Below are 27,888 nucleotides of genomic sequence, written 5' to 3' on the forward strand. Positions count from 1 at the left end.
AGTCACTAAGGAGACCACAGAAAATGATTCCACTGTTTTGGGTACAGATGCAGACATGCAAAACTTTGGTTCTTTGTTTCAGCACATGGCAACCAGCAGGTAATGATGCTGCTCCTACATTAGGCAGCTGCTTTCTATCCTACTGGTCCTGCCTTGCTGGAAGCTTCTTGCAGATGAGAGGTGTCCAAAGAGGTCTCCATTATTCACTCAATTAGATCCTCAGAAGATTTTTGGGAAAACTATTCTCAAACTCATTCTGATACTGAATAAGGAAAACTATGCTTGCTACCCCTTTTTCTTGAACTGAGCTCTGAAAGGCTTACATGAGGTGATTGGACAACACCTCAATGGATTCAAGCGGAGAGGGGGACACACTTAATCTTGGTTGCTGGAGATTGAGTCTTTAGAGAGACAGACAAACGTCTGCTCTTGTCCATCAGTGCAGGGATGCTGCAGAAGCATGCTTCAGGTGGAAACCAACCCAAATCACCTCCTTCCTGGAGCCTTTTGCCCAAACAGAGATCTGCATGTAGCCCATTGTTTCAATAGTGAAGAAGGGAAGCATCTTCAAAGCAAATATTAAGGCCCGGCTCTTTCTGAGCCTTACTTAATTCATGGAACAAAACAGTACTGAAGTCTCCAGGAAAGAAGACAATGTAACAGCACAATCACAGACCGCAAATTAAGGCAGCTCTGTTCTAATATGAAATGTCATTGACCTACTGTGAGAAGCTAGACAAGTCAATTACACTTCTGTTCTCAGTTTCTCTCCATAGATAAAAACAAAGATACATTTTCGGAGGAGTGTTTTGAACTTTGGCTTATTTAGGAAAAAGCTTTGAGAACTTTGAAGGAAAGAAACAAAAAAAACTGCAATAAACTGTTATTACTCTAGCTTCACTTTCTAAAAAGGCCGTTTACAATGTGTTCCTTCCTTACTAACCTCTTTTTTCTTGTTGTTTATGTGTTTGACAACAGTAATGACTATAACTGTAAATTGTCAAAAATAGGCTATAAATATCTACAGACTGTAAAGGCAGTTTAAGTGTCTTTTTACTGTTACTCTATTACAAGGATTAGAATTGCCATAGATGCATTTGGGGAAAACACTCCACACACACATGAAGAGGAACCATTCATTCAAGCAGAAATAAACAGGAAGGCTGAAGTAATGGCTTGTGTACTATCTTGTGTTGACAGACAATTATTTTTTTTGTTAATTACTGTTTAAATTATAAACAAAGGGAACTGAAATATTGCTGCAAACCTTATTATTCTATTTAACTGCCTGTATCTCTTAATAGGTAACTCTTGTTTTCCTAGGCCAGATGGTTAAAAATTCAAGCACAAGGGAGAAATCCAGACACATTTAATCTATCAAAACTCCCTGAATTGCTCTCTGAGCATAGCTTTGGAACCTTGGCTGTGACATAACATATGTGTGATCCTAAATGTACTTGGGAGTTTAAAGATTTTGTGCCATGCTTCTGAGTAACAAAACAAGTCAGAAGGTTCTCCTTCTTACGCTGACTCCATTTTCTAGCACAGCTCCGTTTGGAGGGCTGCTTATTGCCTTTTTATTATTAATGATGTGGTGGAGACTTACATCCATCAGTGCAGCATTGATGTAGTTACTGCTTTCCCCATCTATCGTGATGAGGAAAGGCAGGCATCTGTCTGGAGGCAGCACATCCATACAGCGATTCTTCTCGTGGTTTCGCGGCAAAAGTGCGATGCTGCAATCTTCGACACGCAGCGTCGGAGTCACCATATTTAAAGTCTTTCAAGGAGAGTAAACAATGCAACAGAAAAATTAACACAGCAGTGAAAGCAACCCAAAATATTTAAGAATAGATCAGCTCAGCATTCAGCTTCAGCGGGAATCAATATGCAGAGAAATGAAAACACATCCCAGTCAGCAGGCTTTGGAAGCAGAGAAATCCTGGAAGCATACGATTATGGAAAATAACCTCAAAGACAGCTGCCTGCCTTCTGGAGAAAGGACAGCGGAAGGATCGACATACTTCCCTTGAGTAAAATGAATATTTTACTACTACCCCACTGCATTATTTTATGATTCAGCATTACTCAGCAGAGATGAGTGACATGTTATTTTTTCCTTTTTTTGCCATCTTTCCCTCCTAGACCAGTTATAATATTCATATGGCTATAAAAACTTAAGCAGAAGTCTTTACTACAGCTGAACTCTACAGCTTCTAGGCAATGTAAGCCACTACTTACCCTAAATTCCTCTTTGATCTGGCTCGAGTTTGTTTGAGGATCTAGTTTATTCATTTCATAGTAAGCAGACCTAACTTGAGAAGCTGGAATAGATGTGTCCCCACAAAGACAGGCTTCCAGGATGGCATCATGGATGAATACATACTGTTCCTGGTTAAGCAATTAAAATAGATAGTTACTGACATGGAATGCATGGACCATTAGTATTTTGGTAAATAAAACACAGCAACTAATACGGTTGCTACTTCACTCTTCAGTTTACCAGCACTGAAGCAAGAACAGAAGTAACAACTACAGTTTAAAAAACTATGAGATGAGTACACACTCAGAGATGAATACATGAAGATTGGCTTAAACTAACTACAAGTAGTTAGAGAAGTGCAGTAACACTCCGTAACAAAACTCAGAATGTTTCTGGTTTTCTCATTCCTCTGGGCGGTTCGGTAGGTGCTATCATGAAACTAAGCCTCAACAAGATATACTCCAGAATCAATCCTTCCCAGAGAGGAAATTCCTGATTTCCCCCATTTTTAAAGAAACATTGTGAACCTTCAGTGAAGCATAACTGTGCACTTGTTTGGGAAAAGGTTCTTCAGGTTTGGGTAGAGACTATTTTCTGCATCTGACTGAGTAAACTACTTTCTGGAGGGTGCCAGCTACAAAGCTCTATCTTTATGGGTTAGAAGGGTATTTTTTCTTGCAAAGCAGTATTCCAGGAGACGAGCAATACCTCGGTCTGCACCATGTTAACTCTGCGGGATCGAAGCTCTCTCACGCAGTTGTAGATGTCTACGACGCCTTCTCGTTCTGCCATATCTAGCATGATGTCAATGACAATGAAGCATCCAGTTCTGCCAGCACCAGCACTGAAGTAGAGGAAGAGCACAGTTAATGTGCAGCAGTGTATTGGGAATGTAAAGGGTGTAAGGGTTCATCTCACAGGTGCTTGATCAATTGGATGATTACTGAAATTGAGACGGGTACTTGCAGAACTTCAGACTCAGCTTTCTTACTCTCCTTTATATATTCTATATACGTTTTTTATATATGTAATATATGTATTCTTGTTTAAAGTTATTTTTTGAGTAGACTTTTGTCCTGGATTGTCAAGCAAATTGTATTCTGTTTACCATCTGTATGGAAGTTGTCTTCTGTTAAGTGGGCATTTTTCCTTATCTCTTCCACAAATGGGGAGACATCTGCTGATAACAGGCTATTGAATGTCACTGCATGACTGATAAGAACTATAGCATCCCATTGTGAGATGCTCCACCCAGAGGGAAGAGCCAAGCATTCTACCCTGATATAATGTGGAGATTCTGGAACACCAGCATAGCTTTTCTCCACTGGATTTCCCAGAGGAACAGCTGCTCTCTTCCCCTGGATCGTCAGAGGAAGACTACACCTTTTTTCTATAGGATCCCTGCTCCAACAGAACCACACCTGACACTCCAGGAGGACTGCAGCACATCCCCAAGTGGACTGCTACCAACACCCTGACCAACAGGGTGTCAGCTTGTGTTCTGACTCTGTCAGTGTCGTTTTGGTTTACTGAATTGTTTATCTTTTTATTTTCTTCCCTATTAAAGAACTGTTATTCCTTGCTCCTGTATTTTTTGCCTGAGAGCCCCTTAATTTAAAATTTACAGCAATTCAGAAAAGGCAGGGTGGGGGAGTTTACATTTTCCATTTCAGGGGAGGCTCCTGCCTTCCTTAGCAAACACCTGCCTTTTGAAACCAAGACAACCTCCAGTGGCTTCAGCAGCCTGTGTGGGGAATACCCAGTAAAGGAAAAGCAAATGTAGTTCTTGAGTTTAATGCAAACCACAGCAGAGATTTTCTGTTTGACCTACCTGCAGTGAACAACCAGAGGCCCAGCATTGGGTGGACTCTTGGATTTGACCTGCCGTACAAATCCCAGCAGGCCCGTGGCGTGGTATGGGACACCATGGTCTGGCCAGCCCGTGAAGTGGAACTGACGTATTTCCCGAATCTCGTGAGCACCTCTCTGTTGAAAAGACAAGGGTTGAAATCTTCAGCAGCCTGAACCTTGCTGAAAAGCACCTCCTACCAACACAATCCGTACAGACTGCTGGAGACCTTCCTCATAGCAGGTGAGCAAGCTCAAAGGTTAGGTATTAACTGGTTTCAAAGCCTTCCAACAAAATTAAGTAAGCACTAGATTGGTCAACAACTTTTAGCAACAAGAGAAATGCTCATCTCTATATTTAAGTACTAGGCTGCTTTGCAAACTGTGGCCTTAAGATGCACGCCATGATCACAGAACAGGTCAGCAGCAAGGCTGAACACAGAGCACTGATGACCTTTTTTTCCCCACTACCCTCCACAGGGGTTTTGCTGCTGACTTCAGGGCACTACAGCTTCAGCATAACTTTCATTTCTCTCCTTCATTGCTCTGAAAGAAAAAGCTGGAAAATAGGAAACCTTTTTGCACCTTCAATCATAGGGGCTGTGTTCATAGCCCTCCACATGCTCACTGTTCAGGTGATTTGCCACAGTCTACAAGGACATGGATATAGTGAGACAAGTATGAATGAGAAGCTGATTGTGCAAGTAATTTCCCATGTGACGTTGGGGAGCAGTCTGGATATTAGAAGTGTGTATGCTAAGTTTTATTTTCTTACTTCTTGTATTTTCCCTTCCCCCTATAAGAACGCAGCTGCCAGTATTTTATTCTCATTAGAAATCCACAAACTGGAGGCCATCATACATAGCTCATAAGCAAATAGCAAAATTATGGCATATCATGTCTAGGATGGACTAAATGTCAACAATACTAGTAACTGGTAGTTTACAGCTTTTCTTCTTAAAGATGTATTTTCTGTCTAGAGCTGGTTTGCACATAAAAGGTTTTATTCTCTTTGAATAATAAGTAATATAAGTTTCCTAATTTACTACTATTATGTCTTAGTCTGGGATTTTCAGTGGTGGAGAAATTTTGGACATGCCAGTGCTACAGGACTAGAGAGGACTCAGTGTGTGTTGGAGCCTTTGATGCTCTGACAGCTCAGACTGGGGGTCTGTGGAGACAGGGCATCTGCTAAGAGGAGTATCTCATCTCCCCTGGAAATAGACACAAAAAGGCAGGCAAGGGAGAGGATTACGAGCATATGAGGCAGTGGTGTGGACTGAGGAGATCACACCCTTTAAACAGAAATGACCTTATATCCTAAAAACCAATTTTAAAACATAATGAAATCCAGGAATAGACAAAACAATTTGCATTTTAAGACAGTCTAGCACACATATTTGAATACAATTTGGTCCCTGCTCTCTGGGGATTTTAGAGTGTGTTACTTAGTGCATCTCTACTACTGTAAGCAAGGCCTTCAACTCTGAAAATAGCTCTGCTTAGGTGAAGGTAGTGCCTCAAACACTTTTATATTGCTTGTAACAACTGCCCATGACCCCCAAAGAAACAAGGATCCCACAGAAAAAAGCACTGCCATGACTATTCAAGCTGAGGACTGAAGTGAGTATCCCATACAAATTCTTCATGAAGTATACAGCTGAGATTTTCAAACAATTTACAAAAACCAAACTGCCCCTCCAAAGCAATGTGCCTGGCTGCTACACAGATCAGGTTATGTCCTGAACATCCTCTGCCTTAGTTGTGAACAGGCTGTCCATCAGGCTGACTGAATTTTTGTCTGTCATTGTTAACAGATACTTAGGAAAGGTTTTGCATATAGGATACTTTTAAAAGGAGTTTTCTTATTATATCTACAAAGGAATGACTTTCATATCTAGCTTTCCTGCTGGTTTCTAAACCCAAAATAGCACACAACTGCATGAATCATAAAAGCATATGCTCATCTGGGAAAGACTATACAGCTGAAACAAACAGAAAATGCTGTACACTGCTAAACCCTAGGATGTTAAAAAATTCTACAAAAATGTATGCTGCTGCTGTATTTTACTATTTGTGTATGACTTATTCATCTGAGTTAACTGTTGTGCTGTAAAGAAACTGCTCCAAAGGAACTGCTTATTCACACAATGCAAAGCATATCTAGGAAACAGTCTTCAAAATCAGACTGCACTTTTGGCTTCAATTTTCTTAGCGTTATCCTCCTACTACTCAATATCCATTAAAAAAACCCAACAAAAACTGAAGTAAGTGATCAGTTTATCTTCAAGCAAATCAATTTCTAAATTTTACTTTATGAGCAGGTATGAGATGTTCATCAACAAACAGAAAGGATGGTCAGAAGGGACTTGGAGAATTTGATTCCTCTGATTTTCTGAACATCTATGAGGAACCTGAGGCTGCAATTAGATCTTCCTTACCCTCTTCCTCATCTGCTAAAACGGACAAGGCCAGTTCTTTTAACTCCACCCTTGCACTACATATGTGCTAAATCTTTAATCTGGATTTCAGATGCTGTCCCCAGAAGTCACCCTGACACAGGGGGTTAGGCCACCTAAGGCACAGCACGCTGCAATTTTTTCCTGTTGAATTACTGACGCTGCTGTTAGTGAAATTTGGAACGGAGGCTCCAGTGTTAAGTGTGACAATACCACCTTTCAATTACTATTATCTGCATGTTTGGTTAGGGTGCTCTCTGTCTCATCATGTACCTTGACTTAGGGAAGGTGAAAAGTACCAATCTCAGTACATCAAAATATATAAATTTGAGAGAATTATGGTGAAAGAAATTCAGACTGGATGTTCCAGTACCATTGGAGGAGTTAACAAATATGAAAAATTGAGTAAAAACAAATGTACTTTACTGAAACTACAGTGACACTGCTTTTAGAGGCTTACTGAAAAACTACCAACTATTAAAAAGCAGTGTCTAAATTAAATCTTTTCAGATGGAGATTTTTAAAAAGAAATAAAATGTTTAGTGCCTTTTATCTCTATCTGTTCTAATGCACTTATTCAAGACAGTTTGGTTATGTTCAACTGTAAAATCCTCTAGGTCTTTTCTTCAGTCCCAGTTAAGGAGTGAAAAGCTAACATCAAAGCATGAGCTTAAAATCTGCAGAATAGAAATCAACTAGTGCTTCATCTACTTCAAAGTGCAGCCAACGTTTCTCATCTGTTTATTAAAAATACCTAAATGCAAGGAAACAACAGGCTTGAGTGAATTCAGTCTACAATATGTAGAGTGGTAAACATGATACAATACTTCATTCAAACCCTGTAATTCTATTATCATTACCCTCAGGTTGCTGTATTGATGCATATTTAGGTATTAGATTGAAGAATAAAACAGGAAAAAACCCTAATTCCTTTGTTACTCTAGATGTGTGTACAGAGACCCTGTGGGGCAGTCATTTTGGCAATTTCAGGTACCTGGGTGCAGGATTCTTTGATGCTAAATATGATGTCCTTCAAACTCATAAATGAATACTATTTCATGATTAGAGAGAACAAATAAATCACAGGTACTGCAGCGAAATCAAAAGAAGATTTCTGAGCTAATTAGTTGAAAATCTGCTTGTGGTGATGGGGCATTACTTTGGTATGCTATTAGGAATATCCAGTCTTACCAAGGAGGCCCTTTCCTTGGTGTTCTGCAACTCAAATGGGTTCTGATACATACAGTTAAAACCTTTCTGTTCTTTAATGAATTCTGAATGAAACTGCTGAGTTGACACAAAATGCATGGACTGACTGACCCAGCCTGTACTCACTTTCAGTGAGTACCTTATTTGTTATTTCTATGTTTTCCATATATTGCAGCTGGGGAGCTGCAAGTTCGACAGGCTACAAAGAATCAAACAAAAGCATGGCATTACTCTAACAAACAGTAATACAACACACTGGCTGGAACTCTCCATGTAAGAATGGATTCCAGTGAAAAGGGAAATTGCCTTGAGAAGAACAGTAATTTGTTACAGCTCTGTCTCTGCAGACCAGGCACACCCTGGCCCAACAGAAAACTGTAATCTCCACCACAGACTTCTGAATAATGCTGCATGCAGCCTCTGGTACAGACAGAAAATGATTGTGGGGAATGTAAGATGGGAAAGCAGCACAAATGTGTTTTTCAATTGATTGCTGGGAGGGAGGCTTCGATTTCTCCTAGGCAAGGAACATCACTTTTTCTAACTCAGGCAAGAGCCAACAGTGATGAAAAGCACAGAACAGTTGCTGCATTTGAAGAAGAAAAACACAGATTACCATAAGAGGGCGGTAGTAGTTTACCCAAAAAAACCTATAAACACAGGATGTCAGTCAAAGGATTTAACTTTCCCTTGTTAATCTTGTTGAATCTGCATATAAGTTACTTTGGCAAATACCAATGTATTTAAGAAAACCGAATTTGGAAACTTACCTTTTCTACAGCAAATGTTCGAATCACATATTCAGCCAGTAGCTCTGTTTCTATTAAGGTAACTTTAATGTCTTTATATATCTCTGTGTCATCTGGCCAGTATTTGCAGCATTTGACCTTTAAAAGATACAAAAGAAATTAAGGTTCATTTATTTTAGAAGGTTCATACATAATCCATTTTGCATTCTGTGCAATGATTTCTGATTTAAAGTACAATCATGCACAGAACAGTCACATTTTCTGCACCTGTAAATGTTTGAGGGACATTGCCTCTTTTCTTTTTAAGACAGCTTTCAAAGTTTCACATGAACTTTGAGTTGTGCTTAGTGCAGTAAGGCAAATTTGTTGGGAGCACAAAGGATATTTATGCCCTGAACAGTTCAGTTATGGAAACTGAACTGTTTGTTTCCTGTGCTTTCCAAAGCAGAGTGTGCCCAGAGGGACAAATACCACCAGAAATTTTTTCCCCAACCTCTACTTGTTGATTTGTTTCAAAAATACCTATCTTCTAAAATAAGTGTTTTGCAGACAGGAAGGAGACCTCATGGCAGTTCACAGCTTCTTCATGAGGGGAAGAGGAGGGGCAGGCACTGATCTCTTTCTGTGCTGACCAGAGAGGGACCAAGGCAATGGCCTGAATCTGTGTCAGGGGAGGGTTTGGGTAGGGTATAAGAAAAGGTTCTTCCCCTAGAGGGTGGATGGGCACTGGAACAGGCTCCCCAGAAAAGCGGTCACAGCACCAAGCCTGACAGAGTTCAAGAAGTATTTGGACAATGTTTTCAGGCACCTGGGGTGACTCTTCAGGATGGTGCAGTGCAGGGACAGGAGCTGGACTTAATGATCCTTGTGGATTCCTTCTAAATCAAGATATTTATTGTATGATTCTCTATTTTTAGAAAAGCACCTGTATTCTCAGATTAACTTTCCAAAGCAGCTGATGAGAGGTTAAATAGCAAAACTCAATGCTTGAAGTCAAGAGCTGAGGTTTATGCCCAGGCTTTAACTATTATAACTCTACATAGCTTAACTACTAATTCACAGGTAACTCCAAACATTATGGGTCGGCTTCATCTCACTTAGCTCAACCTAAACTAATTGCTATTTTTAAAAGTGAGTGGTTTGAGGACTGTATATAATGATGTAGATAGCTGACTTAAGAATTTTCCCCTCCTTCCCATTTGTGTGGACAAAGTGGTGGGCTGGGAAGCTAACACATTACTTACATCTCTCTTTTACTCTGCTTTATCATGGTAATAGCTATGCTATCACCACTGCATCTGGCCATCATCCAGTAGTGCAGTACGTGCTAGGAGTGGCATCTGTTATACATCTGCTGCATGGAACAGTTTCTTTCTCTCACCAAAGGGAAAATTTAAAATTATCTTTTAATACATGTCAATCTAGTTTACCTAAATATGCACATAAATGAGTCAGGTAAAAAAACTTGAATACTCTAAATATTAAATGAAAAATCGATAGAAAAAAATTAAACTTCACAACTGATAAGAGTATTTTTCAGACCTATTCTTATGCAAAAATATTTGGATTACTACCATGTTTAATCCTGAGCAAAAGGTAAAACAGATGAACGTGTGTATGGGCATACACTGAAAACTGTAATGCAGGATTCAAATGATTCATTTATACAAACTCCAGGTTCAGTATAGAAAGGATTATGCAGAGAGTCAAAACCTGGCCTGTCAAGAAAAAGAAAATACATTTTCTTAAGCATTTGTTTCCAGAATGTCACTGATAATTGTGTGCAATCCTTCTTTACTGTCTGGATAGATAGGAAGTCTTGCCACATCACAGTAGTGACATTGGCTGATAAAGTAAAAAGTTTGTCTAGGCAGGGTCAGTAGTTCTGGCCCTTTTTCTGGCTCATTAGTAGGATAAAATTTAAATCTGAATAGAATTGAGTTGAAGGGCTGGCAAAACACAGCCCCACATCAGGATCCTCTTCACAGAAAAAGAGTAGCCTGGTCAGAAGCCCTGGCTCCCAGCCACAAAATTATACAAGCATCCTAACAGATTGTTCCTGCTTACGCAGCTGATGGAAAGCTCCTAGAGCAGAGCTAAAGTTCAGGTAGCTTTATAAGCAGGTTTTTATTTATTTTTCTGTGCTTGCCTTCAGACCTAGTAACCACAATAGCATTGGCTAAAAAATATTCTTTGTAGTCTTCACCTTTCATCTGGTATTAAGGGTGGTTTCAGGATGACTGGCAACACCAGAGTTCTCTTCCATGGTAAGAGGCTTGGAGCTAGGACCCTGGAGAGTGCTTGGTGCTGCTGTAACAGGGCAAGGGTGGCAAGACTGCTCCCCCCACCATGCTCCAGTCAGAAAGCTGACAGGGTGCCAGAGAGGAGAAGGATTCCACCAGCCAAGGACCAAGCAGAGGGCCATTCCCAGGATCCCTAACAACAGGATCTCTGAAAAATGTGTGTTCATCTCTAAAATGTACCTATCCACTGTAAGCAATGTACAAAGATTTCAAAAGCATACATTGCTGCAAGCAGTTTAGTAGTTACTGCTGCTATCTATTGTTGCATCTACTTGATATTTATTCAGATCTTATTTTGTTCAGATGTATTTCCAAAAATCCTCTCATAAAGCGAAGTGAAAGACACTGAATGCTCATTGTTTTGTCTGTGTTGTTAAAATAATCCAGAAAATTCACATTGTTCAAATCCCAGGCCACCAAACTGACCCTTTTATAGTCATTGCCAGAAGCTCTTTGAAACTGGGTTTTCCCACCTATGGCTAAAATGACTTTTTGACTCTTCATGAAGACTAAGACAATTCACACTGCCTCTGGGCTGCAGCAACACACTGACAACCCCTTCTCTGGAGCCAATTCCCTTTTCCTGCCTGTTCACATATCTGTTTCATAGGTGGAACCTGAACCACATGGAGAGGGCCACGGCACACAGGAAGGGAGCAGCTGCAGCCGTGATCCCAGGCACTGCACTGCCCATCAGCACATCTCTTTGGTCGATCCCAGGCACTGCACTGCCCATCAGCACGTCTCTTTGGTGGATCCCAGGCACTGCACTGCCCATCAGCACGTCTCTTTGGTGGATCCCAGGCACAGCACTGCCCATCAGCTCGTCTCTTTGGTGGATCCCAGGCACAGCACTGCCCATCAGCTCGTCTCTTTGGTGGATCCCAGGCACTGCACTGCCCATCAGCACGTCTCTTTGGTGGATCCCAGGCACAGCACTGCCCATCAGCTCGTCTCTTTGGTGGATCCCAGGCACTGCACTGCCCATCAGCACGTCTCTTTGGTGGATCCCAGGCACTGCACTGCCCATCAGCACGTCTCTTTGGTGGATCCCAGGCACAGCACTGCCCATCAGCATGTCTCTTTGGTGGATCCCAGGCACAGCACTGCCCATCAGCTCATCTCTTTGCTGCTAACTTAAGCCTAATTTCTTTCTGATGGGCGCCTGCCATCCTTGAAACAGCTCTAGTTTAGCAAAACAAAGAACTGGGGAGGGGGAAGCAACCTTAGCTGAATTAAATTGCTCTTTCCTTGAAGGAAAACATACCTGGTTTTAACTTGGTAAGTCCAGACTGTCTGGATTATGGCTAAGAACCAGGGACAATTCGGAAAGACCAATTTAGAAGAGCGCAGTCCCCATGTTATTATGCCTCAGCTGCTGGATTCAATTCCACTCTTTTTTAAACCTTATTTAAGATGATACAGTGGAATAATTAGGGAAGCATTGGGAGATGTTATAGCACAGAAGTTATAGCCTTTTGTGCCTCATGCAGCTTGGGCCCACCGGGGATTTCTTACTCTTCTGCAAAGGGGATTTTGGGCACGGAGCAGACTGGAGCTGAGCAGAAGGATCCATGACAACACAATTTCCTGAAAACTCTCCCAAGTGGAATAGGGGCTGTGAAAGCCACGGGAACCATGCCAGAATTCAGTCAGAGCCACAGACCAACTGATGATTCACTCTCTAACAGAGAAAAAAAAGACCCAAACCCAACTTTATTTCAATTCATGCTTTTCTCCTACTTTTGGCTCTTGTTCTGCAATGCTCTGCATGTGCTGACCTCCGGACCTGAGAACTCCATGGACTCTGGGTGAACCAGAAGTCAAGAAAATGCTTAAATATTCATCTTCCATCTCCTCTAGGACCACCCAAACAAATGCAAAGGTGTCTTAAAGACAGAAGTAGATTAACTAGTGTAAATCAAAATCACATCTATCAATGCTTATTGGATCAGGGCCTTTATTTGTACAAGAAAAGACAATTGCAACAAAATAGAATATGGTTTTACTCATTAAATATGAGAAACACTGCTGGTAGCATATGTTCAATTTTTCTTTTTAGCACAGCTTTAGCTACCATAACTTGACGAATCTCTTTTCCATTTTATAAACATTTGGTACGTGTTTTACAAAAAAGCCTTACTAACAGAAGGTTTGACTAAATAATTGATACATGATTCCAGAACTGAATATTAAATGCACTAGATCTTTTTTTTCCACACAGTTGCTACCATAACAGTAAGTATCGTCCACAAAGCAGAAAACATAATTTTGAAATCTCATCTGAGCAGAATTATAATTGAGAGTTTGTTCACATACACCCCACATTTATATCCTACCAACATGCCAAAAAATACAGATGTTCATCACAAGATGAGATAAAAGGATGATTGCCAGACACATAATGAAAATGCTCTGGTTTAATCTATTCATCCCAAGGTACACTGTCCAATTGTTTCAAACATATTTATTTTGCTAATAATTTTAGAAATTTGGAGAAGAGAATTACCTCCTTCCACTGTCTAGTTCCATTCCCCAGTAAAACAGTTTAATGCGTGAAACTTAGAATTAAAAATGAAGGTGGAAAGTTGTTGTTGCTGGTTCTAAATATAACAAATATTGTGGGCTGTGGATGGCTAATGAACACAAATTGTGACTTCCGAAGCTGTATATTTAACCATTTGGCAATGTGACACATGTAGCTAAAGGCAGTCGGAAAGTCAGGACAGTAATTCATTTACCTAGAATGTTGGAATAGGAGCAATATTACAGACTTAATATGTGAGCTGGCTGTGAAATACACTTTGCAGTCCATACAGAACAATTTAAATAACACTGGTTATTCAAAGTTTCCAATTGCCTTTGATTCTGAAATATTCTTAGCAAAAGGGTGAGATATATAACTGACTATGACCTGCATGGATTGTCATTAGTGAAGAGCAGTATTATACATTCTAATCTAAAATTAATCCTGAACTAAGTAATGACGATAAGTCAGACATAAATTTTGAAGTGAAACCTCTTGGCTATAAAATTAAACAGCCAACCATGCTCACTGGTAAAATTTTTAACAGATTTTACAGATGTAGCTCGGATTACAGACACTTTTATTTGGCTGACTTGAACTAAAAGAACATCCAATAATTGAAAGTATTTTTATTTAAATACTTTTCAAACAAAAAATGTATTACGATATAAGAACATTTTTTTATGTGTTATAAAACAACCTTTGACAGGAGATAAAACCCAGTCTTCCATTTTTTCATTTTCTTTTGTTTGCTTTTTGAGCAAGTCTGTTATTAGTTTTATACCTCATTCTATGGTTTTCTAAAAGAGGTGTAGAAGACTATTGAGAAATACAATATTTGAGATATTGTTTGGCACCATCAGATGAATGGGTCTGTGTGAAGTCAGCCAGAAGTCTTTACTTTGTTCACAGCTGCCAGGGTGGAGAGAGATGTCTCCATGAATTTTACCAGCTCAGTCTAACTTCTTCAGCAGAAGGTGGAGAACTATGTCAGCTTTTATGACTCAGAGCTGACACAGCTCTCCACCTTCTGCTGCCCTAACAGTGCAGCCCTAAGTTGCCTGGTGGGTGCACTCATCTTCTGCCCAGAAGAGCTGGCTTTCTGGACATGCAGCAGCCATAAACAAATGCTTTCTACCTGACAAAATGAGTGTGACCCTTTGTTCTTAAGACTCAGTATTCTGTTAGCACCCATCAACCTGGCAGAGTAGGTTAGATGAAATTAAGGTGACAGGCCCAACCCATGGTGTGGCCTTCTTTTGACCATAAAGAAGATCTGGCCTGGAAGAGCTCCTTTTAGGGTAAGGCAATCCAAGGTAAAGCTGTTCCAGTGTTCCTGCCTCCATTGTTAATACCAACAGAGGAATATGGATTGTCTCTGTTTCATTGCTTATGTTTAGGCAATTTTGTGCATCTCAGTACAGCCCTGGAGAAAAAAAGCTGAGCACAGAACACATGAGAAGAGTGGTCCCATGCCAAGATGAAGGATAGTTAGCTAGAGCTCCTCAAAGCCTGTGTTAATTCCTGACACAACTGTGAAATCATGGGCCTGTTTCTTAGATCCTGTGCTCCAAGGACCTGATGTGTCTGCACTGAGCAGCCCAGCCTGCGCTCTGAACCATGCTTCCATTCCAAGATCAAAATCATGCCATTAGCTCGGTACAGAGCACCACCTACTTCGTGGATTGCCTTCTGGCTCTAAAACCTGATCATCTGATGTTAGCTTAGACAGCTCTACATGGTACTCTACTGGGTAAAGTAAAACTGTGACAGTGCCTCCAGGATACTTCTCCCTTCACAGAGAGACTGAGAGATAATTTCAAGAGACTGCTGAGGTGAGGAGACTTGCAGATATGAAGCCATTTTGCTAGCCCTGACATTTCAAGTAAGAACTTTAAGCCCTCCTTCTTAGTAAACTGCACCTGAAGTTGCATCCTACACCTTGGTGGCACCTCAGTTAGTCCAACAAAGGGGTCAGTGCATTTGTGTATCCTTAAACCTCTTCTGTTTGTTTCTCTAAGTGAATTATCTCAACTGGATTAGTAAGCATTAAGATATTAATCTGTGTTGATTAACATTATTTGAAATATAGCTTTTACTGGAGATGAGAATACAACAAAACACTGAGAGCTGAACCCATGACTGCTCTGCGTGGCATGGGACAGTGCTGAATGCCTCTAGCTCCATGTTCTGTCTCATGATGCTAACATTGCTAACCTGGGCACATCTTTTTTAGACAATTGCAAAGAGTCCTTCCTTCTCTTTCCTGGAGGACAACAAACTAAATTTTCCCTAAGGGCTCCTCCCCTACTATGTATAATGCAGTAATGTAAACCTACTATTTCTGGTGAAAAATCTAAATAGGTGAAATCTGTTTTATGACTAGAAGGGTTCACTGACTTGAAAGATTAGCAATAGTTTTAAATTTTGATTGGTTGACTGTTTTTCTCATTGATATTCTGTAAAAGTATAAACTGTCCTCTACTCAATAAGAGATACTGGAATTACAGTAAAACCAAAAGTATAACAACAGAATTTAATACCTTGTGCAGATGTACCATAAGCACAAGTTCCATTTTTGGGGGGTAAACAAGATTAGGAAAAAAATATTCACTGGATGGGGAAGAACACTATTTATATATTTAAGAACTTTGGACTAGAATTACCTTGAGGAAGCAAATGGATTCCTATAACAACCTTTCCCCTCTTATTTATAAAATCTGGTTTCTTTCTCTCAGTAGAAAAGTTGAAATGAAACCTTAGTCACCAGTATGCATACAAACTCTTTGGCACACCTCCTAAGGAGCATTAACACCAGTATCCTGAATTAATTCCAGTGCAGGCAATTTGGCTTATTACATTTAGAGGGAGTTTCAATTAGACAGAGTGTTCTTCCATTTATACTAAATACAAACGTGCTATTTGTGAGACATGCTGAAGAGTCACTGTGTTTCACCTCTGCAAGATCACAGTACAGGGTGATCTGAATCTTAAATCCAATTTGAGTTTACCTTTGTTTATTAGAAGCATCTTCTTCATGGAAGATTCTCAAAAACTTGTAAAATGTGTAAGTACAAACTTTGTAATAGATTTGTGATAAAAAAATTCCATTTTCATTTTAAGCATAGGTGTTAAGTCAATTGGAAGTTTCACACAGTTTTTTTGTTGCTGAAATTTCCAATGAAGATTTTTTTTCATCTGTTTCCAGTAAGAAGTCTTTGGACAGGGTTTAATTTAGGAGTTTTTCTTGGATGTATAATCTCTGTGGATAACAAAAATTATCAAGTAGATCTGAAGAAGATCTGGTTTGTCATGAAGACTTTTAGGTTTTATTTGTTAGGGAAGCATACTTGAATCTGTTTAAGAAATGCCTCTTGAATGCTGACCAGTGCTGCACATCCTGAGAACCCAAAGACAGGAACATACAATTGCTTAGGGCTGTGACCATACAAGCTTTCCTAGGAAGAACAGACTTTCCTAGGTGTCCTTTTCTGACACCGTTTATCTTAGAAGTAGTGCTTTTTATAGCAAACCAGCATCAAGAAGATATTCCCTCTGTCAGAAGACTGTTGTATGGATCCCTCGCTGTCATATGGAACTCTTTTAAGCATCAAAAGACAGAATTATCCCCATTTTTGCAGAGAAGTGCCACATACATAAAATGTCAAGCACAGGTCCAGGAAAAAAAGCCAAGGAAAAGTTAAACCACCACTGTATTCTTCCTTTTCCCCTACGCAAATACAGCCCTTCCAGCTTCTGGGAGGAAAATGTCACCTGAGAAGAGTGTGAAATGACTATCAGGAAATGACACCACTCCTGAGGGGTAAGATGGCAGGGAGAGGCAGTTTGGGTAGGACAAAGGTGTGGGCGTAGGCATAGGGGCTGTTTACCACTTTGTGCCTGACCTTCATTCCCCTTTGTGTCACATCCATTCTGTTGTACTCAACCTTGCTTCCTTTCACAAAAATGGTCTTTTGTGTCCTTATTAACACTATTAGCACTGGCTGTTTTCTAATTCCGAGTAATAATTGAGAAACTAATTACTGTAATTACTATGCTCCTGGGGTGAGGTTTTATTTTTTATAATTATTTATAGTGATTTTGTTTGTGAATACTTTGTTATATTAAAAGCATGATAGACAATCATAAGTCCTTGCAGTGCATTTATTTATAACCACCTCTACTGAATTTTGCAGCAATTTGAATTTTTCAGCATTTATTAATCAGTTATTACTAAATTTCTTCTGCCTAAAGCAAGTGGGAGAGAAAGGGACTACTGAAAAATGACAAATAATGGGACATGCCAAGTTTGATTGTGCCAACTAAGTACTAGTACCAACCCAACAAGAGCAAAGATGGAGGTGACAGCTAGATGGCACAATTGAATATATTCTAAATCTTCCCACCATGCCTCTTCAAGGAAGCCAGAAATGTTTCAGTGTGTGTAAACACTAACACAAATTAAGAACCACCTGAGATTTTGGCCGGTACATAAACACCTTGATGCCATTCCCATTGCTTTTCTGGGTCTTTGGGAGTTTGCCCTCCAGAGTGGTCTCTTGGAGTAAGCAAGATGTTCTTCTGTGTCTACTTTATGATCACGCTGTGCAATCATAACATCATCACAGTGCTGGGTAAAAATTTTTGCTTCTTACAGAATAATCCACCAGATTATGCTAAATCTCTCAGGTAAAGATGCTCCCTGAAATTACACAATCTTCAGTTCCTCTACCACTTGCAGACATGGGCACATAAGCCTCTTGCATTAATCTAGAATACATTACTTTGAAACAGCGTGTTGTCACACTGATGTGATTATATGAGTCTTGATTCTTGTTTATGCTTTTTATCCATTAGTGTGTGGCTTAGAAAATTCTGATTCTTGGATCATAACCATTAATTACTTGCCATTTTCTTTTTGTGAACTTCATTGTGAGTGGAAAGTTGTTGATCCCAGCCTGAAGAAGACAGAGACCTTTTTTCAAGGTTGCTTCAAGGGCTGCTTATTTGTTTAGGTTTTTTTGTGGTAAAAGTTGTTGTCAACCTAGCGCAACCTTAAAAAGCACCACTCCATCATCCTTTATCAAAGAACTATTCATGCAACTCAGCAATGCTTTTTCTAAATGACTGTGAGACCTCATTTTGATTTTTAATAAACAGTCACATTCTAATGAGGTCTTCATAAAACTGACTAAATATGTTTAGAAATCATTAGCTGAAATTATCAGTACAAAAGTCTCCTTAGGGAGCCCTGCAGATTTTGTGATAAGACTTCCGGCAGATGGATTAGTGTAGCAGCTCAAGCTAGTTCTCAATTTCCACACAAGCAGTGTAAATGTGAGTGACTGGGTAACAGGCTACTAGATAAAGAGCTAAATGTCCCTCAGGCGGGTTCATTAAAGAGAGAAAACAATCAAAACACATTTCGGTGCCATTTAAATACCAGGTGCACAGCAGTCTGCAGGTGCCAGAAACACTGACAAGGGTCCCTCACTGGAACACACAAGAGCTTAAAGGGATGTGCAGTTCTGACAAGTGTGCCTCAGATAATGACAGATATTGGCAGATGTACCCGGACCCTGCTGGAGGGTAATGGGGGACTGAGTCATTTGCAGCAGGTGCCTGTATTAGGGACAGCCTCATGGTGATTCCTCCAGCAGCAATTAAAACAGTCCTGATGCATAATGCTCCAGGGCAAGAACCAAGTTCCTAACACTGATTTAATGACTATCCAGCCAGGACTGGAAAACAAATACAAATACGCCCCCTCAATGATTAATTCATGAAGGCCGTACACCGTGTGGCAAACATGTTAAATTTTGAAAATTCCTGTTTCCTGAAAATGCAAAAGAATTTTCCTTCTTGGCTTACCGTGGGTCAACATGGTTAAAAAGTAAAAATAAGAAACCCCTTTAAATCTTACAGCAGTGATAGCAATTGAAACAGAAAACCTCAAGTTTGGGAAGGTTATAAAGGTTTGCCCTACAGGAATGCTACCAAAAGTCCATTAAAATCATTACTACTCTAGGTGGCACAGAGCTTGTGTTAGGGGTTGCAGGACAGATGGTGTGTTTGCAATTTTCCTCCTTGTTGCTGATGATTCCAGCTCTGGGAGTGGCACAAAAACACCAATGGAGGAGTGAGTGCATTGCTCTGTGGCTCATACAATTTTATTTCCATTAAAAGCTCATTTCAATTTCTGCTCTCCGATTTCACCTATGCTGGCCTCCAGAGAAAGTGAGAACAAAGTCATTTCTACCACTGCCAGAAACAACAAAGCTGCAGATCTGTATCCCACTAGGACTCTTGCACCCTGAAGAAATCTCCATGGTGGCACAAAGCATTCCTTGCTGCTGTGGGAATGTGCTGTGCACCTAAATGCTGTGAGCAGAGGCTGCCAGCACTGGCACCAAGACTGGTGTCTCCCTTGCTGACATCTGACAGTTCACTCTAATTGGCGCTTCCAAATACTGACTTTGGGAAAACAGCATGTGGTTTCATGCAGAATGCTGTTTTTGCTCTCAGGCTTGTTTATTCATACCCAGAAAACATCCCTTTTTAAGTTGTTCACTTGGGCACTTATGAATGTGTATAAAGCTTTAACAAAGAGGTTTGCTGGAGAGCTTCCTATTCTTACAAATCCATCTGTTTTGAATTGATACGTGACCACCCAGCTATTTCTACCTTCTTCCTCACTCAAGGGACTGCATTTTTGAAGCGGCCTCCATGATCCCTCTTTGTCTCTGCAATTAGTCGTACATGTGCTCCTGCAGCAGGTGTTAATTGCAGTCACAATCCCCATCTTTTTACATCTAAAAATAATACTGGCACCTGATCTGTAAGCAGGCTTGAGCACACAGATACCTAACTGTTAGGATTTGTATTGTCAGTTCACAAAGGACATATGGAAGAACAAACTGAGATTGTAAAACTGGACTTGCTCAAAAGGACTTCAACTCAGACCACATAAACAGCTCTCTCCTAATGCAAATGCCACAGGGAGGAGGGGGTATCCAACACTCCACCAGTGTGAAATTAAAAACACCTCTTAAAACCATGCTGCTCAAACCAAGAAGTGTGCACTTGACTTCTTATTTCAACACTTTGATTTACAATCATTGCCGTAGCTCCCATAAAAGCCGTGGGATTTCTTTTCATATCAAGTGAAAGCTATATGCCAAATTCCTAAGCAAATTTTCTTGAAAAAAACATCCCAGATGAGAACTAAGACAGCAGTGCACAGACAAAGCAGTAAATGAAAAGACTCACTTACTGACATTTGTGTGAAACACAGAAAAAGGTTCCATTCAATACTTGTTGAAAACAAAATTAGCCCTAATGACTAGAGTAGGAGGCCTACTTTAGAAGTTACCAAGCAAAGAAAGGGAGTTACACAATATGAGTCAGGTAACTCAAGCTTTCCTTTACTATCCAGCTCATGAACATGACCTCCTGATCAACAAACAGTGCACAAATGTGTAAAACTGATTTTTTCTGTTTTAGTCCAGAAGGCTTTAGTCCAGAAGGAAAACCCAAACAAGCCAGACCAATTTAGACAAATATACCAAGAAACAAGTTCATAGTTTAACTACTCAGACATCTGTTTCACAATGACACCCCGCTAGCCTTCCTTAAAAAAAATAAAGAGATGATTCCATACCTTGTTCTGCAACAAATATACTGACTTTCTTAAGAGAAATGGTATATCTGAGAAATGTACAAACAAAAGACACATCCCTTCTTTTTCCATCTTTGCAGACTCTGCTGTACAGAATGCAGCTTAATCAGTTACTTTTTCATTGTGCTAGTGGTAACAAAGCCAAGCATCCAAGGCATGTTTAAAAATAATTGATAATGAACCTCTCAGCACAGGCAGTCATACATATTTTATGTGCTATACTTAGTATGTAAGAACCTTGTTGGTCTGTTATTTAATTTTGAAAAGCAAACACCTTAGATGTCTTTGATCTTTTTAAGTACAAAAACCACTTACCCTTCCCACTTCTACGAGATTAGTAACCATGATTATGCTTGCTGTGTTTTCATGCCATACCATCCTCCAGAAGTCATATATTGTCTCCTGCATTGGTCCTGAAAGAATAAATCAAATGAAAGGTTACTATCTGAAAGTCTCATGATTGGAAGCTTGTCTCTGGGGAACTTTGTGAAAATGTGACTGTCCACATATATTTGTATCACTATCATCATATTTTCCATTTAGGGTCGGTCAATTTCTTTTCTGTCATCCTACCTATCTGCATTTAAGTATTTTTCTCCTGAAATAGTGTTCTGAAAGAAAGTTAGTTCTCCAGCACTTAGGTATTTATCTCCATAATACCCAGAAGTGGAATTATAAAAAATGGATAACATCACTCTTTCTTTTAGCAATTGGATGATAACCTAGGGAAGGTGTATTTGGAATGAAATGAGCCTCAGTGGAGTATGTGGCCTTTCCTGTTTCTAATATTTTTCTTAGTGTACACTATTCATCAAATTAGTCCAGCTCCTAAACTGTAGCTCCTGAAGTGAGACAGAAATTATAGTTTTTTTGCTGCAGTGTATCACTTTGGAAAACAGTGGGGAAAGCAGCAAAGAAACCTGATGTGCCATGGCAGCAGGCCCTCTGCAGTGCCTTCCCCAACCTGTGTGCTTCTCTTCATGAACATACAGGGCTTCCTTCAGCATCATGCTGAAGCTGGGTACCAGCTCACAGGAAATGCTACAGAAATGTTGAGAAAAAATGTTGAGAAAAAACCACATCTCTTTGTGTGCACCTGGTCCTGCCTGTTTGTAGCCTACACATTTTTCCCGTGGTGCTTGGTGCGCCACCACAATTTTAAACCAGTGCTTTAAAATCACTGAGCCAGTAAGAGTAAACAATATAAACTATAAGCTTAACATCCATACTGAATCCATTACTGAACTGTCACACTGCAGTAAACAATTAGGGGCTTATTTAGAGGAATGACTTAAGTCTAAGCTAATTGGAGAACAAATGGATAATGTATTGCCCTAATGTTCCTTTAGTAAAAGAAGCCAACACTCTTCAAGCATTACCAAACCATATATTGTTAGATTTGGGCAGTTTGGCACCCATGTTGCGTATTTTGATCTCCCTCTGAACAGAAAACATTCACTCTGAAATCAAGCATTTAGTGGAAAATGTAGTAATATATTATTACTATATTGTCACAGCAGAGGGCTTGGACCAGATGGTATTTGAAGATCCCTTCCATCCCAAACCACTCTGTGACTTTGTGACTCTCTGACATTATAGGCAAGCCAAAACCAACTCACTAGGCAAATAACATCACAGTTATGACATAACTTAGATCTGAAATTTAAGAAAAAGGTAATAGACTAAAACTCTTGAAGTTTTAAAAAACTGTATTTATTTACAGCAATTCCAAATTATAATTTTTCCACCCATAATTTGCACAGATCATTTAAAGAAGCTATGTATTCCCCTCTCATTTTATCCATCTTTAAAAGTTATGCATATATTATGAGTTTCATAGATCTCCTTATAGTTTTTGTTTCCTTATAGGTTTCCTTGAATTGCTTTCATTGTTCATGGAACAGGAGAAAAAGCCATTTAAAACAACAGGAAACGATGACTGTTAGAACACAAGAAATGTCAGAAGGTCTTAAGAGTAGAATTAACAGCAGAAACTCAAGCTACAGTTTCTGAAATTACTAAAGTCAAGCTAATATTATAGGTGCAAAACTGAACACCTTCCTTTTCTTCTTTAAATTAACAGCACAGAACAGGTGATACTTTTGTGAGATTTTATTCTGAATTTCAACAATACTTTAATCACTCTCCATCATATGGAAATTTGCAGCAAGCATTTCACTTCTACCTAGGTGTCCTGGGTATGTGATACAGTCATGGTCCCAGTGCCATTTTGAATGTCACAGTAATATGATTAGTATATATTCCAGTGGAAGTTTAGCTTGTTTGTGTTTCAATATTCTAGGATTCAATGTATCTTTATTTGCAATTAAAGTCATGACAGCTCTGGAAAGGTTTTGTGCCAGCCTCTTCTATTGATTATAAGGAATCAGAGTTTTCCTCTCACTCTAGGAAAATATTGTCTCTGTATAGCTCCTTCTTTCTTCTCAAACCTGAAACAAATATTCAGCTCAATCACTGCTACTATTATCTTTCAAGGAGCATAGCGAAAAGTAGGATTAGGGAAAGGTGGTTTTCCACAGAGTAGTGTCCTGGAAAAAGCCTGCAAGTTTCATGACACATTATTAACACTACGCTTGATCAAGGACAAAAAAATAACAACATTATTGCTTCAAGAATCCTGGTTTAATGGATAAAATCTAGATGGCTCCCCTGCATTCTGTCTTCACAGGACTGTGTGATGTTTCAATAAATTTAATCTGAGCATATTTTTGGTAATGCTGCAGGAAAGGTACATGCTCCACACATCTACACAGGTCTCGTCCCCTTGCAAGAAGCCAGAATCTTTGAGAAACTGTGGGGCAATGTAGCAAGATTCTCTTTATATATTAATTCAGTTTTCTTTCCCACAGATTCACTTGAGATACAAGACAGTTGGGCCCAACATTGTAACAGTCATTTCTTTTTGACAGCTCTGGGATAACCTGCAACAATTTAATCCTGATTTCTTTTTCCCTACAGACTGAATAATTTTCTGTGATTTAAAGATTCCTACATTTCAAATCCAGAAATCACAAATTACAACCGGGAAGAGATCCTAAACAATAATTAATTCCTGTAGATTTTGAATTTGTCATTCTCCATAAAGAAAAAAAGACAATTAATTATAAGAAAAAGAAATCTTTAGGAAAAGTAATGGTTTTTTGCAGGCAGAGAAAGAGCTGAGCTACAAGTTTTTCAACCTTGATTCCAAGTGTACTTCTAGAGGAAATGCCCTATTCTGCAGGACAGAGTATGCTCTTGCCAATCTTACTATCCAAATAAGACAACCACAATTAAAAGTGCTTGACAGGATTTCCTGCTTTCCCTTATTATTCTCATTTGTTTTCTTGCTTTTCGGGTCCAATTCTTACATGTAGACTCCAAACTTCTTTCACGTTCAAGACACTGCAAAAAACCCCACCCCAAAACCTACCTTAAAGTCTCAGAAAGCAATTCTTCTATATCTCATTTTTCTTTTCTTCTTGACATTTTACAAAATATTTTCTGACATATTAATAAATTATTACTTGTCTCCAGCAAGAATTAAAAAGCATGAGAGGCTAGGTAGGGTTGGGGGATTTATTGTCCTGAAGAACTAAACAATTTGATTCCAGAGACTTGTGGTAGGAGGAGAAAGAGGCTATAATTGTTCTAAGCATCAGCCTAACAGATGTGTGCACAATAGGCAGAAAGGTTATTCCCAGCAGCTGCCCCCTTGCAGAAAGAGAAGGTCTGAAGAGAAGATACTGTGCTACTTGACAGAAAGCCTGCAGCACACCCCATTAGCTCCACAATACAGTACTTGGTATCAAAGATCTCTGCTGTGAAAAATAAGAGATCACCAACATACTGCAACCAGAAGATGAAAAGCAAAGGAAGATAAGAAAAAGAAATCAACCCTCCAAACCCCTAGCTAATTAAATGTATTATTGAAAAACTGAACAGAAATGATTGGTTGTGTATATTACAACCACTGGTTCTACTACCAGAAGTAGTTAGTTGCTGCTTTGGGAACAAAAACATATTAGGAAATGGAACATCACACAGCTTTCATGAATGGTTTAGACTCTTTAAAGCTGCTTTTGTAACCAGTTTTCTAGTTCCTCTATTTCTGCTTCCTATTGTGAAATGCACTTCTGAAAACTGGTATTGCTGCTGGGGTATGAGATCAATTTGAATATGATGAACTAGCTCAGAATATAGGAAAAAGTGTTCAGGTGTAGGGAATAAAGCAAGCACACGAAGAAAACAAATAAAGCCTGAATCCTGAAGCATACATAGCACTTACTCACACAGGACTTTTAAATCTGTGGGTTATTTTTCAATTTCTAGAAAAGCAAGCAGCTTAGACAAGGAACAAATAACTTCTAAAATATTTTTCTAGCACAGAATGTCAAATCCACAAGCTAACATTTGGTCCACCTGAGACCAAGTTCAGTGATAGATATTAAAGCCAGAAATGCGCCGAAAATGAACAGACAGCCTTAAGCTCCAAAGGCTCCCCAGGGACAGTGCATGGGCAGTGGGAGCCATAAATATGTGCTAATACAGGCAGGGGACTGACAAGATGCAAGACTTCTACCTGCAGCTGTTGAATTCCATCTTGAAAAGAGAGCAGAAACACCCCTTACAGTGAGTAGCCACAAACACACTGCATGAGGAGGTGATTATAAAATGGTCCCTTCACCTAGTGGTTACTGCTGTTTCTGGTAGCAATGATATCTGCCTCCACTTTTTACTGAAGCCAAACCTGCTGCTTGCTGCTGTGACTGCCTACAGCTGGACTACTGAAAGACACTTAGCTAATTTACCTACTTAGAGGGAGCTGCACTTTAGCCCTCATTCTTTTACTATGTATGTTCCCTTCAAAATGAACTTGAGATACACTGAGTGTTTTCCTATTAAGAGATATCGCTGCACGGCAACAACAATAACAACAAAAGCCCAAAAGCAATGATTCCCATTGCAACTACAGTGTCAAAAACTCCCAAACCCATTATGTAGCAGAAATTGTCTAAAATACACTCCAAAGCATAAAACCAGAGAGGAGAGGAGACTACAAGGTAGTAGATAAAAAAATTCAAGAACTCTCGTTTTCCTAATAAACCCCCCTTTTGGGACAGATATTGGGATAGCTGTTAGTAGGATAATTTATTTCACAGGAGGAAAAAAATTTAAAATTTGTACTGTCAGTCCAGAGATCTGATAATCCACAAGAATGTGTGATTTGCTCTTTTAACCATGCTAGAATTTGGAGGTAAATACGCCTCCAGAAAAAGGTATGTAAAAACTGCAGCTAATTGTTACTTTACACTATAAATGTCACTGACTGCAGGCAAGGGAACATCTCCCGTAAACAGAATATATTTTTCTTCTACTCAATAAGGCAATTTGCCCAAGATTTTGCCAAAAGGAGTTTGCAGGTGCATGATTTGTGACCAAGTTTTCACGATTGCTCAGTTCTGTTAGTCTCCCAGTTGCCTCCTGGGAAGCTCATCAGTGGTCAGCAGCTCTGCAAATCTGGACACCTCCTTAGGTCACCAGGGGTAGGCTAAGGAGTCTTAAGATTGAATCCTCCTTTTTCAGAAACTAACCTGTCTTCATCTTTCTATCTAAAATAGTCAGCTTACTATAGAGAAAAGGTACAGATCCTAGCTGTGCTGACTTAGCCAACCTGCAAGATAAACTGCTGGTTCAGTATTTTTAATAATTCCATGACCACACAGCCATACAGCTGTTGCTGTATCATCTTCATCTTCCCAAATGAGCTGGTTTCTGGAATGGAAGGTAATTTGTAGATCTGCTCAACTGCTGATAACCTGATTTGTCAGGGGCAGTCTTCACCATGTGCTTGTTGAATACTTATGGTATAGCATGCGTTGAACTTTCACTCATGCTTCCAGGAACTCTTAAGGATTTAATGCCTCTGTGAAGTCCAGAACAAAACTCTGCTAAAACTTCAAAAACTCAGGCAAAGATTATGCAGTCTTTTCTCTTCTCAAAACAGGTGTAGACATTTGTTTTCTATTGTAACACATCCACTTAACTTTAAAGGTTTATACAAGAGCATTTTCATAGGCACAGTATGTGTGTTCCTATTATACGAACAATTTTGATATCTGAGATAAAGCTGAAGTCAAGCTATCACTACACCATATGGGCCCACTGCTCACCACTAGCTATAAAAATGCATACAGATCAGTCTTTTGTGTTTCTAGGTCTCAAGAAAATAATGATGAAAGAGAATCAGGTCACATAACCTGGAAGTCTTCTAAATGCTTTAATGAAGTCCTCCGAAGTCTGTTCCAGAAACTAAAAGAGCATTGAGGGTAAAAGGTACCCCAGTGCCATCCACCTGTTCACTTTTACTGAAGTGTCCTCTGGGCCTATCACTCTAAGAATTGCACACTAAAAAGCAACAGCCATTTGTACTGGCAAAACCTGGCCACTAATGCTTCGGTGTTATTTATTGATTGCTAGTTTCTAGTTGTCACACACATTTTATGCACTAAAGAAACTCAATTAAATAAATAAAACCCCTGTAATGAGCTGAAAAAACCCCATGTTTTTGCTTTTATCCCTTTATTTAATTTGAATTCATATTTAATTCCAATGTTGAGTGTGATGACATTTGAAAAGCACTTTCTAACTTTAGCCTTACAAGTATTAATTATTACATAATATTCAACAGGACTATATTGTAATTATACAGCTGTGGTGGATTTTCTGATAAAATCTTCCTTACAAATGTCTCTTGCATTGGAAAAAATATAAACAAACAAAGTTGTGGATGGCTTACCAATGAGGCTGCTTCCCTATAGGTGTGTTAGACTAGCAAGGATGCCTGAGGCT

General features: G+C 39.5%; 1 protein-coding gene across 10 annotated transcripts in view; it reads right to left on the reverse strand.

Annotated features, from left to right (window-relative positions):
• Window positions 1-27,888, reverse strand: part of PTPRM (protein tyrosine phosphatase receptor type M) — a 443,590-nt gene that overhangs the window by 13,770 nt on the left and 401,932 nt on the right. For all 10 annotated transcript variants that reach the window (XM_059858357.1, XM_059858382.1, XM_059858348.1 and 7 more), the window contains 6 exons: window positions 21,352-21,449; window positions 8,550-8,666; window positions 4,095-4,249; window positions 2,972-3,107; window positions 2,242-2,391; window positions 1,607-1,780 (listed from right to left, as the gene is read on the reverse strand). In XM_059858357.1, the coding sequence (XP_059714340.1) occupies window positions 1,607-1,780; window positions 2,242-2,391; window positions 2,972-3,107; window positions 4,095-4,249; window positions 8,550-8,666; window positions 21,352-21,449 (830 nt within the window). The remainder of the gene's footprint in view (window positions 1-1,606; window positions 1,781-2,241; window positions 2,392-2,971; window positions 3,108-4,094; window positions 4,250-8,549; window positions 8,667-21,351; window positions 21,450-27,888) is intronic.

Source organism: Haemorhous mexicanus, chromosome 1 (genome assembly GCF_027477595.1).
Source record: "Haemorhous mexicanus isolate bHaeMex1 chromosome 1, bHaeMex1.pri, whole genome shotgun sequence".
NCBI classification, from domain to species: Eukaryota; Metazoa; Chordata; class Aves; order Passeriformes; family Fringillidae; genus Haemorhous; species Haemorhous mexicanus.